The sequence below is a fragment of the Mobula birostris genome, chromosome 11 (genome assembly GCF_030028105.1).
Source record: "Mobula birostris isolate sMobBir1 chromosome 11, sMobBir1.hap1, whole genome shotgun sequence".
NCBI lineage: Eukaryota > Metazoa > Chordata > Chondrichthyes > Myliobatiformes > Myliobatidae > Mobula > Mobula birostris.
The window spans coordinates 108,849,547-108,865,467 of record NC_092380.1 but is presented as its reverse complement, the minus strand read 5'-3'; the positions used below and the strand labels follow the sequence as shown (position 1 = coordinate 108,865,467).

The 15,921-nt window shown below is 40.8% G+C and overlaps 1 protein-coding gene across 5 annotated transcripts in view; it reads right to left on the bottom strand.

Moving 5' to 3' along the window:
- LOC140205303 (doublecortin domain-containing protein 1-like) overlaps positions 1-15,921 on the bottom strand; it is a 566,682-nt gene that overhangs the window by 116,721 nt on the left and 434,040 nt on the right. For all 5 annotated transcript variants that reach the window (XR_011887817.1, XM_072272825.1, XM_072272826.1 and 2 more), the window contains one exon: positions 225-347. Coding sequence is in view for 4 of the 5 variants with exons in the window: in XM_072272825.1 (XP_072128926.1) it covers positions 225-347 (123 nt within the window). In the remaining variant the exon portion in view is untranslated. The remainder of the gene's footprint in view (positions 1-224; positions 348-15,921) is intronic.

Genomic DNA, 15,921 nt, shown 5'->3' with positions numbered 1-15,921 from the left:
ACACAGAACACAGCAACACACACACACACACACACACACACACAGAGTTCCCCAAGACTCCAGCCTCCAGTGTGTTCACCAAGGTTAATCGCTGTTCAAATAAGGAATTTCATAGTGGGAAAATGAGTCAGTGAATGTTAAGAAGAAATCCCATTGTTAAGCAGATCCTGTTCACAAGTAGGATCTCTGAAATCCATTTAATAAAAATTTGTGAGCTGTGTTACCTCTCTAGGAACTGCTGAAATTCAAGCTGGTGTGCTTTAGTTCTGTTGCCCTCTTGTGTATCTGTTCTCATCTGTAATTCATGGCTCCTTCTCCGCTGATCCTTATTCTTTGTAGAATTACAGCTAGAAACAAAAAGAGTGTTGTTTTAATACAAACTCAAGAAGATGATTTCAAAGTTCAAAATACATTTATGATCAAGGTATATATACAGTCCAACACACACAAAATGCTGGAGGAACTCAGCAGGCCAGGCAGCTTCTATGGAAGTGAATGAACAGTCGACGTTTCGGGCCGAGATCCTTCTTGAAGATACAATATGTCACCATCTACTACCAGGAGGTTCATTTTCTTGTGGGCATTCCCAGTAGATACAAAGAAACACAATAGAATCAATGAAAAACTGCCCAGAAAGAAACAAAGATGGACAACCAATCTGCATAAAAAGACAAATTGTGCAATTACAAAGATCATTATAATAATAAATAAATCATTTTGAGAATGTTGGTTCTTGAGCTGTTGAAAGTGAGTCCACAGGTTGTGAAATCACTTCAGTGTTGAAATGAGTGAAGTTATTCACTCTGGTTCAGAAGCCTGCTACTTGAACAGTTAAGAACTGTTCCTGAACCTGGTGGTGCGAGACCTGAGGCTCCTGTACCTTCTTGCCAATGGCAAACGCAGGAATGGTCTGGATGGTGCCTTGTGGCAGCGCTCCTTGTCGGTGTGCTCAGTGATGCTCAAATCACAAACTTAATATTAACCAACGATAATTATAATGTAAACTCAGAGTAACTGTCATGAAATTTGTTGTTATATACTATAAATTATAATAAGAAAATAATATACGTTATATATATACATATATATACACACACACATATATATATACATATATACATACATACATACACACACACACACACACATATATATATATATATATATATATAAATTAAATAAGTAGTGCAGAAAGAGAGCAAAACTAGTGAGTTAATGATCTTGGGTTCATGGATTTATTCAGCAATCTGATGGCAGAGGGGTAGAAGCTGTTCTAAAATGTTGAGTGTGGGTCTTCAAGCTCCTGTACCTCCTCCTTGACAGTAGTAATAAGAGGGCGTGTCCTGGGTAATGGAATCCTTAATGATGGAAGCTATTACAACTAAGTTTAAATAAATTAAAAACATTTAAATATAACTTGAAATAATACATGTGAAAAATATTAACAAGTAATAAAAGAAAATTAAAATAAAGTCAAATAGCTGATGTACTTTTCTTTTTCCACAAGGTCAGCCATTCATAAAAAAATTAAAGATTAAAGACGCAAACAACAGGAATTCTGCAGATGTGTGTTGCTTAAAGATTAAAGATTTGCTTTTCATAAAAGATTTAAGTTTAAAAATTTGCTTTATTTGTGACGTATATCGAAACATAAAGACATACAGTGAAATGTGTTGTTTTTGTATCAGTGATCAACACAGAGACAATCCTCAGAGATTGTCCTGGAGACAGAAAGTGACAGCACGCTTCCACACAAACATAGCAAGGCCACAATTTATTCAGCTTAACCTGTACATCTTTGGAATTTCGGAGGGAACCAGAGCACTCGGTGGAAACTCAAGTGGTTATGGTGGGAATGTACAAACTTCTTGCATACAGCGATGAGAATTGAAGTCTGGTTACTGACACTGTAAAGTGTTATGCTAACCACTATGCTACCTTGCCTTGTGTGAAACTTTGCACCCACTCTATGGTAAACCGGTGGAATGGATGCAAAGTGCATCTGCTTCCTCTCTTCAGCTGGTCAGTGTTGTGCTGCTGGGCTCCACGGTGACTCAAGGGATGGAGTTTACAGTTAGCACACACAGGATGTCCTGAGGGTGAACATTGGACACATCTCTTCAACAAGATTCAGTCCCCTATCTTGCCTCATTATGCACTGAGTTGTACATTTATACAGAATTAATATACAGAATTATGCTGCATAACCATCCAGTCCCATAAAAATAAGTACTTCATAGATTTCATACAAATAAACAAGGACGAATTTCTACCCTATTATATCAATCTACTCTTCAGATTTCTGAATGAACAGTGAATCAACCCATGAACACTACCCCAGTATTCTTCCTCTCTTTTTGCACTTATTTAATTTATTTATATATATCTATATATTTCTTATTGTAATTTACATTATATTTTATGGATTTTTAAGGCCGTTATAGCTGGGGGTGATCATGAGGAAAAGCTCCCACGACCAATTAAATGCTCCCAATGGCATGCACCTCAAATAGTCCAGCTCCTGGTCTTCACATATAGCTGAGCTACTAAGCCCAGCGGAACTGTTTCTACTTACTGGAGAAGGGGCAAAGCCGGGTTACTAGCACCTTAAAACTAGTCGCTTTGGACAGATGGGGCTCATCAGCTGTGGATGGCAGCTCATCTAGAAGGAAAACTCTAATCTCAAACTTCTGCTGTCTTGCGGCTATACCCAATAATGGGAAGGCTTTGGGAGTAAACACCAAGGGAAAATCCGGAGCTGGAGCCCCTAAGGCAGTCCTGTATTGAGTTTAACACTGACTGGCAACTCCTGTGATGAGGCTGGAGTCGAACTGTATCGGTCTTCTCTATTCCTTTGGGTTCATCAGATGCATGGAGAAGGGGAGCTTGCTTGCTACATGGTCAACAGTTTGCTCTCCATATCGTACAGCCCTGCCTTGCGTATATAGACAGCTAGGACGGAACACCCATGGTTGACCCTGACCATCGGAGACCTCAAAGTATATTTTAGTAACTGCACTGTACTGCTGCAGAACAACAATGTTCATGATATATGTCAGTGACAATGAACCTATCCTGATTCTAGTCCAAAATTTATCACTTACTCTATTCGCGGCCAAACTAATAATTAGAGATTTGATGGTATTAACATGTATAATCAGGAAACCACTTGATCCCCTTCCAAAGGTTTCTGCATTCTAGAAAGAATTAAAATGTTTTATAATCAAGCAAGATGTTTTCAAAGGTGAGGTTGTCTATCTATTCAGTTGAGTGTTTTATATTTGTGCACAGATGTTAGGATGAAATGTTAACATTTACAACCATCATACATTACATTGGTGTGGAACTGCAATTTGAATGCTCAGGAACGTAAGAAGCTACAGAGAGCGGTAGACACAGCCCAATGTACCACAGGTAAGTCGCTGCTTCAAGAAGGCAAACTTTTCTCAGCCATGCCATCTTCTCGCTGCTACCACCGGGCAGGTACAGGAACAGCTACTGCCCTTCAACCACTCGCTTCTTAAACTAACTGGCAAAACTCTGATCACTCCCTCAGTACAGAAACACTCTTTGCACTAAAACTGATTTTGTTTTTATTGTGTTCTTTCACGTTATAATTAATTTCTTCTCCAAGGATCATCACCTCATCATGATAAAGAGGCTTGTGAGTTCCTGAGATGTCTCAAAAGGGTGACATCCATCATTAAGGACCCCCGTCACCTAGAACATGCCCTCTTCTCTTTGCTACCAACAGGAAGGTGATACAGAAGCCTGAAGGCACACACTCAACAATTGGGGAACAGCTTCTTCCCCTCTGCCATCAGATTTCTGAATGGACAGTGAACCCATGAACACTACCTCACTACTTTTTTTGCACTCTATATATATAGTAATTCTCAGTTTTTATTATTATGTATTGCAATGTACAGCTACTGCATAACGACAAATTTCACAACAAATGCTTGCAATGTTAAACCTGATTCTGATTCTGAACTTGTTAGATTGTGTTTAATTGATGTTTTTTTCTTGTGAATACTGCTCATCTGATGCTCTGTGCCTGTGATGTTGCTGCAAGTAAGTTTTTCATTGCACCTTGACACACATGAACTTGTGCAAATGGCAATAAACTCAACTTTGGCTTTGACTTTATCATCCCTGGAAGACATTGCAAGAAATTTGCTGTGTTTTTAATATTTCAGTAATATTTGAGTAATCTTCTAAATATATTGTTTGATCAAGCATTCTTTGTTGCTTATATAATTCATTAGGGTTATATGTAAAATACATGAATTGCATGCATCATGACGCTACCATGTGATATGTACGCACCCGCTTAAAGTAAAAGACAAAGTTAGACTTGCATTTCCTCAGCTCCTTGTTTTCCTTTGAAGTAGTTTAATGTTTTGAAGCCACAAAAGGCATTGGTGAGGCCAAACTTGGTGTATTGTGTACAGTTTTGGTCATCGAATTATAGGAAAGATGTCAACAAAATAGAGAGAATACAGAAAAGGTTTACTAGAATGTTACCTGGGTTTCATCACCTAAGTTACAGAGAAAGGTTGAACAAGTTAGGTCTTTATTCTTTGGAGCATAGAAGGTTGAGGGGGGCTTGATAGAGGTATTTAAAATGAGGGGGATAGATAGAGTTGACATGGATAGGCTTTTTTCATTGAGAATGGGGGAGATTCAAACAAGAGGACACGAGTTGAGAGTTAAAGGGCAAAAGTTTAGGGGTAACATGAGGGGAAACTTCTTTACTCAGAGAGTGGTAGCTGCGTGGAACGAGCTTCCAGCAGAAGTGGTTGAGGCAGGTTCGATGTTGTCGTTTAAAGTTAAATTGGACAGCTATATGGACAGGAAAGGAATGGAGGGTTATGGGCTGAGTGCACATCGGTGGGACTAGGTGAGAGTAAGAGTTCGGCATGGATTAGAAGGGCTGAGGTGGCCTGTTTCCGTGCTGTAATTGTTATATGGCTATATAAAACAAGAAGATTTGTGGATTTTCACTGCAGCTTACCTTAAAAACTTATTTCATAATCTCAATGTCAGTAACCTAATCTCCATTTACGGAGAGTCACAGGACTGCAGATGTTGGAATCTGGAACAACAACCAACCAGCTGGAGGAACTCAGTGGGTTGAGTAAACAGAATCAAAGTTCAAAGTGCAAAGTATATTTATTAACAAAGTACATATATGTCGTCATATACAACTCTGAAATTCATTTTCGTGCAGGCATACTGAATAAATTCATGATAGAATAATAACCATAATAGAACCAATGAAAGATCTCACCAACCGGGTGTTCAACCAATGTGCAAAAGACAGCAACTAGAATCGGTATCAGTTTGAATAATTCCGGCATATGTTGTGAAATTTATTGTCTTGTTGAAGCAGTACATTGCAATATAGTGTAATAAAAACTATACATTACAATAAGTATACATATAAAGAAATAAATTAAATAAGTTGTGTAAAAAGAGAGGGATAAAATAGTGAGGTAGTGTTCATGAGTTCATTGTTCATTCAGCAATCTGATGGCAGAGGGGAAGAAGCTGATCCTGAAATGTTGAGTGAGTATCTTCAGGCTCTTGTACCTCCTCCTTGATTGCAGCAATGAGAAGAGGGCTTGTCCTGGGTGATGGGGGCTTCTTAATGATAGATGCCCCATTTTTGAGGCATCACCTTTTTAAGGAGTCCTCAGTGGTGGGTAGCTAGTGCCTATGATGGAGCTGGCTGAGTTTGCAATGCTCTGAGGCTTTTTCTGACGCTATGCAGTGACCCCTCCCTACCAGACAGAATGCTTCCCATGGTACATCGGTAGCGATCTGGTGAACATACCTCTCATCAAATCGCTGCACCACATCAAAGCATCTACTGCTTGCCCAAGCCTACCAGCAAAGTATAACACGCTTCATGTGGGAAAGTCTGGAGGATTCTCAGCATGGGTATTAGTAAGTGTTGCATAATTTAGAATTTTCACATCCTTAAAAATATTGAATAAAATTCTTAGCACATGAATTCCATTTTAAACTCATGCCAGTGTTTGAACTGAGTTCTCAGCGTGTAGAGTTAGGCTGTATTACAATTTTATTTTATTTTATTGAGATACAGTGTAGAATAGGCCCTTCCAGCTTTTGAGCCACACACCCAGCAACCCCTAATTTAGCCACAGGACAATTTATAATGGCCAATTAACCTACTACCCGGTACATCTTTGGACTGTGGGAGGAAACCAGAGTACCAGGAGAAAACCATGCATTCTACAGGGAGGGCATACAGACTCCTTATAGCTGATGTTGAAAAATATATAGAAATTATTATGTAAATAAATAATATTGAGAATGAGTTGAAGAGACGTTGAAAGAAAGTCAGTTCAGAGTTGAGGTGAATGAAGTTATCCACGCTGGTTCAGGAGCCTGATATTATCTAAGGAAGGATGTGCTGACATTGGAAACCAAAGGAGGTTCATGAGAATGATGCCAGGAATAGAAGGGTTAAGGTAAGAGGAACATTTGATGGCTCTGGGCCTGTACTCAGTGCAGTTTAGAAGAATGAGGGAATCCCATTGAAATCTATTGACAGGGACCAGATGTTTTATATAGTGGGAGAATCTAGGACCAGAGGGCACAGCCCCAGAATAGAGGAATGTCCATTTAGAACCGAGATGAGGAAAAATTTCTTTAGCCAGAGGGTGGTGAATCTGTGGAATTCATTGCCACAGACAGCTGTGCAGGGCTATTTAATGGGAATATATATGGCAGAGGTTGATAGGTTCTTGATTAATCAGGGCATCAAAGGTTATGGGGAGAAGGAAGAAGAATGGGGTTGAGAGTGAAAATAATCAGCCATGATGGAATGGAACAGATTCGATGGGCCAAATAGCCTAATTCGGCTCATGTCTTATGGTCAGATGGTTATAGGATAATAACTGATCCTAGACCTGCTGGTGTGGGACAAAAGGCTCCTGTAACTCCTGCCTGATGGTAGTAGCGAAGAGAGAGCATGGCCTGGATGGTGGGGGTCCTTGATGATTAATGCAGCTTTCTTGTGGCCTAGCGAACGTCATGAGATTTATATTAATCCTTGATATTTTACAGAAGGCATTTTAATTAAACCAAGCAGCTCTTCTTCTAGGTTACTGCTGTAGCATCAGTCTAGTTCTTGTACATCAGTCTTCAGTGCAGAACTTCAAACAACAGCTTTGTGACTCAAAACAGACATGCCCTAGACCTAACTCTAATGGATAGTAACATAATGGTCAGCATAACATTATTACAGCACCAGCAACAGAGTTTACTTCTGCCGTTGTCTGTAAGGAGTTTGTACATTCTCCCTGTGACTGCATGGGTTTCCTCCAGATGCTCCAGTTTCCTCCCACATTCCAAAGACATAAGAGTTAGTAGGTTCAGTCACAAACAAGAGAAAATCTGCAGATGCTGAAAATCCAAGCAACACACACTAAATGCTGGAGGAACTCAGCAGGCTAGGCAGCATCTATGGAAAAAAAAGTACAGTTGACGTTTTGGGCTAAGACCCTTTGGCAGGACTCATTCAGTTAGTAGGTTAATTAGCCACAGAGGTGTAATTGGGTGGCCAGGGATAATTAGGCTCAAAGGACCTGGTACTGTGCTGTGTCTCAAGTTCTAGTTCAAGGTTATTGTCATCCGGCTGTACATATATACAACCAAATGAATCAACTTTCCTCCGGACCACAGTGCATCCACAATACATACAGTGCTTATAAAAAGTATTCACCCCCCCTCCACCCCTTGGAAGTTTTTGGTTTATTTGTTTTACAACATTGAATCACAATGAATTTAATTTGGCTTTATAGGCCAAAAGACCACAAGACATAGGAACAGAATAAGGCCATTCAGCCCATCGAGTCCATTCCGCATTTAATCATGGCTGATCTTGGATCCCATTCGACCCCATACAGCTGCCCTCTCACCATATCCCTTGATGCTCCAACCAAGCAGCAATCTATTAACTTCCGCTTTCAATCTACCCACAGATTTGGCCTCCACCGCAGTATGTGGCAGAGCATTCCACAGACTCACTACACTCCGAATCAAAAAAATTCCTCCTTACCTCTCTTTTAAAGGGTCACCCATCAATTTTGAGGCTGTGCCCACTAGTTCTGGATACCCCCACCAAAGGAAACGGCCTTAAATGCATTTATTGTAATGCTAGGAGCATTATAAGAAAGGTGGATGAGCTTACAGCATGGATTGATACCTGGAAGTATGATGTTGTAGCTATTAGTGAAACATGTTTGCAGGAGGGGTGTGATTGGCAACTAAATATTCCTGGATTTCATTGCTTCAGGTGTGATAGAATCGGAGGGACAAGAGGGGGAGGTGTTGTATTGCTGTCAGAGAAAATATTACAGCAGTACTCTGGCAGGATAGATTAGAGGGCTCGTCTAAGGAGGCTATTTGGGTGGAATTGAGGAATGGGAAAGGTGTAATAACACTTATAGGGGTGTATTATAAACCACCTAATGGGGAGTGAGAAGTGGAGGAGCAAATTTGTAAGGAGATAGCAGATATTTGTAGAAAGCACAAGGTTGTGATTGTGGGAGATTTTAATGTTCCACACATAGACTGGGAAGCCCATACTGTAAAAGGGCTGGATGGTTTAGAGTTTGTAAAATGTGTGCAGGATAGTTTTTTGCAGCAATACATAGAAGACTAGAGAAGGGGTAGTTTTGGATCTCCTGTTAGGGAATGAGATAGGTCAGGTGACAGAGGTTTGTGTTGGGGAGCACTTCGGGTCCAGTGATCACAATGCCATTAGTTTCAATATAATTATGGAGAAGGATAGGTCTGGACCCAGGGTTGAGATTTTTGATTGGAGAAAGGCTAACGTTCAGGGGATGCAAAAGGATTTCGAAGGAGTGGGTTGGGACAATTTGTTTTATGGGAAGGATGTAATAGAGAAATAGAGGTCATTCAAAGGTGAAATTTTGAGGGTACAGAATCTTTATGTTCCTGTTAGGTTGAAAGGAAAGGTTAAAAGTTTGAGAGAGCCATGATTTTCATGGGATATTGGAAACTTGGCTCGGAAAAAGAGAGCTATATGCAATAAATATGGGCAGCATGGAGTGAATGGGGTGCTCGAGGAATATAAAGAATGTAAAAAGAATCTTAAGAAAGAAATTAGAAAAGCTAAAAGAAGATACGAGGTTGCTTTGGCAAGTAAGGTGAAAATAAATCCAAACAGTTTCTACAGTTATATTAATAGCAAAAGGATAGTGAGGGATAAAATTGGTCCCTTAGAGAATCAGAGTGGACAGCTATGTGTGGAACCAAAAGAGGTGGGGTGATTTTGAACAATTTCTTTTCTTCGGTATTCACTAAGGAGAAGGATATTGAATTGTGTAAGGTAAGGGAAACAGGTAGGGGAGTTATGGAAACTATGATGATTAAAGAAGAGGAAGTACTGGCGCTTTTAAGGAATATAAAAGTGGATAAGTCTTCGGGTCCTGACAAGATATTCCCCAGGACATTGAGGGAAGTTAGTGTAGAAATAGCAGGGGCTCTGACAGAAATATTTCAAATGTCATTAGAAACGGGGATGGTGCCGGAAGATTGGCGTATTGCTCATGTTGTTCCATTGTTTAAAAAGGGTTCTAAGAGTAAACCTAGCAATTATCGGCCTATGAGTTTGACGTCAGTGGTGGGTAAATTGATGGAAAGTATTCTTAGAGATGGTATTTGGATAAACAGGGTCTGATTAGGAACAGTCAACATGGACTTGTATGTGGAAGGTCATGTTTGACAAATCTTATTGAATTAGGAAAGTTGACGAGGGTAAAGCAGTGGATGTTGTCTATATGGACTTCAGTAAGGCCTTTGACAAGGTTCCGCACGGAAGGTTAGTTAGGAAGGTTCAATCATTAGGTAAAAATATTGAAGTAGTAAAATGGATTCAGCAGTGGCTGGATGGGAGACGCCAGACAGTAGTGGTGGATAACTGTTTGTCAGATTGGAAGCCGGCGACTAGTGGTGTGCCTCAGGGATCTGTACTGGGTCAAATGTTGCTTGTCATATATATTAATGATCTGGATGATGGGATGGTAAATTGGATTAGTAAGTATGCAGATGATACTAAGATAGGTGGAGTTGTGGATAATGAAGTAGGATTTCAAAGCTTGCAGAGAGATTTAGGCCAGTTAGAAGAGTGGGCTGAAAGATGGCAGATGGAGTTTAATGCTGATAAATGTGAGGTGCTGCATTTTAGTAGGACTAATCAAAATAGGACATACATGGTAAATGGTAGGGCATTGAAGAATGCAGTAGAACAGAGAGATCCAGGAATAATGGTGTATAGCTCCCTGAAGGTGGAATCTCATGTGGATAGGGTGGTGAAGAAAGCTTTTGGTATGCTGGCCTTTATTAATCAGAGCATTGAGTATAGGAGTTGGGATGTAATGTTGAAATTGTATAAGGCATTGGTAAGGCCAAATTTGGAGTATTGTGTACAGTTCTGGTCACCGAATTATAGGAAAGATGTCAACAAAATCGAGAGAGTACAGAGAAGATTTACTAGAATGTTACCTGGATTTCAGCACCTAAGTTACAGAGAAAGGTTGAACAAGTTGGGTCTTTATTCTTTGGAGTGTAGAAGGTTGAGGGGGTACTTAATAGAGGTATTTAAAATTATGAGGGGGATAGAGTTGACGTGGATAGGCTTTTTCCATTGAGAGTAGGGGAGATTCAGACAAGAGGATATGAGTTGAGAGTTAGGGGGCAGAAGTTTAGGGGTAACATGAGGGGGAACTTCTTTACTCAGAGAGTGGTAGCTGTGTGGAACGAGCTTCTAGCAGAAGTGGTGGAGGCAGGTTTGATATTGTCATTTAAAGTAAAATTGGATAGGTATATGGACGGGAAAGGAATGGAGGGTTATGGGCTGAGTGCAGGTCGGTGGGACTAGGTGAGAGTAAGTGTTCAGCACAGACTAGAAGGGCCGAGATGGCCTGTTTCTGTGTTGTAATTGTTATATGGTTATATATCCTCTCCACATCCTCCTTATCTAGTCCTTTCAACATTTGGTAGGTTTCAATGAGATCCCCATGCATTCTTCTAAATTCCAGTGAATACAGGCCCAAAATGCCAAATCCTCCTCATATGTAACCCCTCATTTCCAGAACCATTCTCGTGAACCTCCTCTGGACTCTCTCCAATGACAATATAGCCTTTCTGAGATAAAGAACCTAAAACGATTGACAATACTCCAAGTGCATCCTGAATAGTGTCTTATAAAGTTTCAGCATTATCTCCTTGTTTTTATATTCTATTCCCCTTGAAATAAATGCCAACATTGCAGTTGCCTTCTTTCCCACAGATTCAACCTGTGAATTAACCTTCTGGGAGTCTTTCACAAGGACTCCAAATTCCCTTTGCCCTCTGATGTTTGAGTTTTCTCCCTATTTAGATAATAGTCTGCACTGTTGATCCTTTTACCAAAATGCATTATCGTACATTTCCCAACACTGTATTCCATCTATAAAAGTTGCTGGTGAACGCAGCAGGCCAGGCAGCATCTCTAGGAAGAGGTGCAGTCAACGTTTCAGGCCGAGACCCTTCGTCCTGATGAAGAGTCTCAGCCTGAAACGTCGACTGCACCTCTTCCTAGAGATGCTGCCTGGCCTGCTGCGTTCACCAGCAATTTTTATGTGTGTTGCTTGAATTTCCAGCATCTGCAGAATTCCTAATGTTTACTGTATTCCATCTGCCACTTTTTGCCCATTCTTCCAATTTGTCTAAGTCCTGCTGCAATAGTGTTGCTTCCTCAGCACCACCTACCCCTCCACCTGTCTTTGTATCATCCACAAACTTTGCCACAAAGCCATCAATTCCATTATCTAAGTCATTGACAAACAATGTGAAAAGTACCAGTCCTAATACTGACCCCTGAGGAATACCACTCATCATTGGCAGCCAACCAGAAACGGCCCCCTTTATTCCCCCTCACTGCCTCCTGCCTGTCAGCCATTCCTCTATCCATGCCAGTGTATCTCCTGTAACACCATAGGATTTTATCTTGTTAAGCGGCCTCATGTGAGGCACCTTATCAAATGCCTTCTGAGAATCCAAGTAAATGACATTCACTGCTTCTCCTTTATCCACCCTGCCTGTTAATTCCCCAAAGAACTCTATCAGATTTGTCAGGCAAGATTTCCCTTTACAGAAACCATGTTGAATTTGACTTATTTTTATCATGAGTCTCCAAGAACCACAAAACATCCTTAATAATGGACTCCAACAATTTCCCAACTACTGTGGTTAGGCTAACTGGCCCATAATTTCCTCTCTTTTGCCTTCCTCCCTTCTTAAAGAGTGGAATGACATTTGCAATTTTCCAGTCCTCCAGGACCATGCCAGAATCAAATGATTCTTGAAAGATCATAACCAATGCATCTGTTATCTCTTCAGCAACCTCTTTCAGGACTGGGATGTAGTCCATCTGGTCCAGGTGACTTATCCACCTTAAGTCTTTCCAGTTTTTCCAGCACTTTTTCCTTTGTAATAGCAATGGCTCTCATTCCTGCTCCCTGACACACACAGACATTTGACACACTGCTAGTGTCTTCCACAGTGAAGACTGACAGAAAGTACCTATTAGGTTCACCTGCCATTTCTTTGTCCCCCATTACTACCGCACCAGCATCATTTTCCAGTGGTCCAATATCAACTCTCACCTCCCAGTGGTCCAATATTAACTCTCACCTTTATATAATTGAAAAAACCTTTAGTATCTTGCTTTATATTATCAGCTGGTTTGCCCTTATATTTCATCTTTTCCGTTCTTATAGCTTTTTTAGTTGCCTTTTGCTGGATTTTAAAAACTTCCCAATCATCCAACTTCCCACTCACTTTTGATACCTTATATGCCCTTTCCTTGGCTTTTATGCAGTCCTTAACTTCCCTTGTCAGCCATGGTTGCCTTGCCCTGCCATTTGAGAACTTCTTTTGTGAGACATATCTATCCTGCACCTTGTGATCTATTCCCAGAAACTTCAGCCATCTCTGCTTAGCCGTCATCCCCATCAGTATCCCTCTCCAATCCACCTCGGCAAGCTCCTCTCTCATGTCTCTGTAGTTCCCTTTATTCCATTGTGATACTGATAAATGTGACATGCTTCTCTCTCTCAAATTGCAGTATGAATTCAATCATATTCTGATCACTGCCTCCAAAGGTTTCCTTTACGTTAAACTCCCTAATAAGATTCAGGTTATTACCAAACACCCAATCTAAGATAACTTTTCCCCTAGTAGGCTCAAGCACAAACTGCTCTAAAAAGCCATCTTGTAGGCATTCAACAAATCTCCTCTCTTGCAATCCAACCCCAACTTAATTTTCCCAATCCCCTTGCCTATTGAAGTCCCCCCATTACCATTGTGACATTACCCTTATTACACGCCCTTTCCAGCTCCCTGTGCAATCTCAACCCCACATCTTGGTTTCTATTTGGAGGTCTATGTATGAATCCCATAATGTTTTTTTACCCTTGAAGTTTCTGAACTCCACCCACAAAAATTTGACTTTCTCTGATATTATGTTACCTCTTTCCAAAGATGCACTTCCATCTCTTAACAATAGAGCCACACCAGCACCTTCCTGCCTGTCCTTTTGATATGAACTATATCCTTTGATGTTAAACTCCCAACTATGACCTTCTTTCAGCCACGACTCAGGGATGCCCACAATGTCATACTGACCAATCTCTAATTGTGCCATGAGTTCATCCACCTTATTCCAATTGCTATGCGCACTTAAATACAGCACCTTCAGTCCTGCATTCTTCGCTTTTATGAATTTTGCCTCTGCGGTACAACTTAAATCTGCTCTGTCTGCAGTTGTACCCAATCATTGGCTTGTCCTTCCTTACATTCATATTACATATTACATCATCTACTTGAAATCCTGCTGGTTCATCCTCAGCTCTATCAAACTGGTTCCTATCTCCTTGATCAATAGACACTGATCAACAGAAAAAGACTACTTCATGTCAAAGTGAAAACAAATCTCTACAAAGTGATCTAAATTAAGTACAAATATAAAGCACAAAATAATTGATTGTATAAGTATTATCTCTTCCCCCCCCCCTTAAAATGACACACTAAATCATCACTGGTGCAGCCAATTATTGGTTTTAGAAGTCACATAATCAGTTAAATGGAAATCTGTTTTTGGAGACCTGTGGGCAGTCAAGGTGTTTCAATTGACTGTAGTAAAAATACACATGTATCTGGACGGGCCCACTGCTGGTTAGTCAGTATCCTGGCAAAAACTTCACCATGAAGCCAAAAGAACACTCCAAGCAACTCCACAAAAAGGTTATTGAAAAGCACAAGTCAGGAGATGGATACAAGAACATTTCCAAGACACTGAATAGCCCTTGGAGTACAGTTAAGTCAATCATCAAGAAATGAAAAGAATATGGCACAGCTGTAAATCTGCCTGGAGCAGGCCATCTTCAAACTCTGAATGAGCATGCAAGAAAGGGACTAGTGAGGGAGGCCACCAAGAGACCTATGACAACTCTGGAGGAGTTACAAGCTTCAGTGGCTAAGATGGAAGAGACAGTGCATACAACAACTATTGTCTGGGTGCTTCACCAGTTGCAGCTTTATGCGAGAGTGGCAAAGTGAAAGCTACTGTTGTAAAAAATGAAATCTCGGCAAGAGTTTGCCAGAAGGCATGTTGGAGACTCTGAAGTCAGCTGGAAGAAGGTTCTATGGTCTGTTGAGACCAAAATTGAGCTTTTTGGCCATCAGACTAAACGCTATATTTGGCGTAAGCCAAACGACGCACACCATCAAAAGCACACCAAAACATGCATAGTGGTGGCTGCATCATGCTGTGGGGATGCTTCACTGCAGCAGGCCCTGGGAGGCTTGTGAAGGTAGAGGGTAAAAAGAATGCAGTAAAGTACAAGGAAATCCTGGAGGAAAATTTGATGCAATCTGCAAGACAAATGTGACTTAGGAGAAGATTTGTTTTCCAGCAAGACAATGACCACAAGCATAAAGCCAAAGCTACACAGGAGTAGCTTAAAAATAACAAAGTTCATGCCCTGGAGTTGCCAAGTCAGACTCCAGACCTCAATTCAATTGAGTATTTGTAGCTGGACCTGAAAAGTGCTGTTCACTCATGATCCCCATGCAATCTTACAGAGCTTGAGCTGTCTTGTAAGGAAGAATGGGGAAGAGTTGCAGTATTCAGAAATGCAAAGCTAATAGAGACCTATCCACACAGACTCCAGGCTGTAATTGCTGCCGAAGGTGCATCTACTGACTTGTAGAGGGTGAATACTTATGCAATCAATTATTTTGTGTTTTATATTTGTAATTAATTTAGATCACTTTGTAGCAATATGTTTTCACTTTGACACAAAAGAGTCTTCTTCTGCTGATCAGTATCAAAAAAAGCCAAATTAAATCAACTGTGATTCAATGTTGTAAAACAATAAAACATGAAGACTTCCAAGGAGGGGTGGGGGAGTGGTCAGTCGGCACCTTCCTGAATCCACAGTCATCTCTTTTGTCTCATGCACATTGAGAATCAGGTTGTTGTTCTCACAAAATTTGACCAGCCTTTTTACCTCCTCCATGTATGCCGACTCATCATTGCTACTGATGAGGCCAACCACCGTGGTATCATCGGTGAACTTGATGAAGTGGTTTGAGCTGAATCTGGCAGTGCAGTCGCAGGTCAGCAGCGTGAACAGCAGCAGATTGAGCACACAACCCTGAGGGGCACCAGTACTCAGCGTGATGGAGCTTGAGACGTTGCTGCCAATTGGGACTGACTAGGGCCTTTCTGTCCAAAATCCAGTTACAGAGAGGGCCATTGAGTCACTGTGAGGACAACTTACTCACCAGCCTCTGAGGGACGATCATGTTAAACAC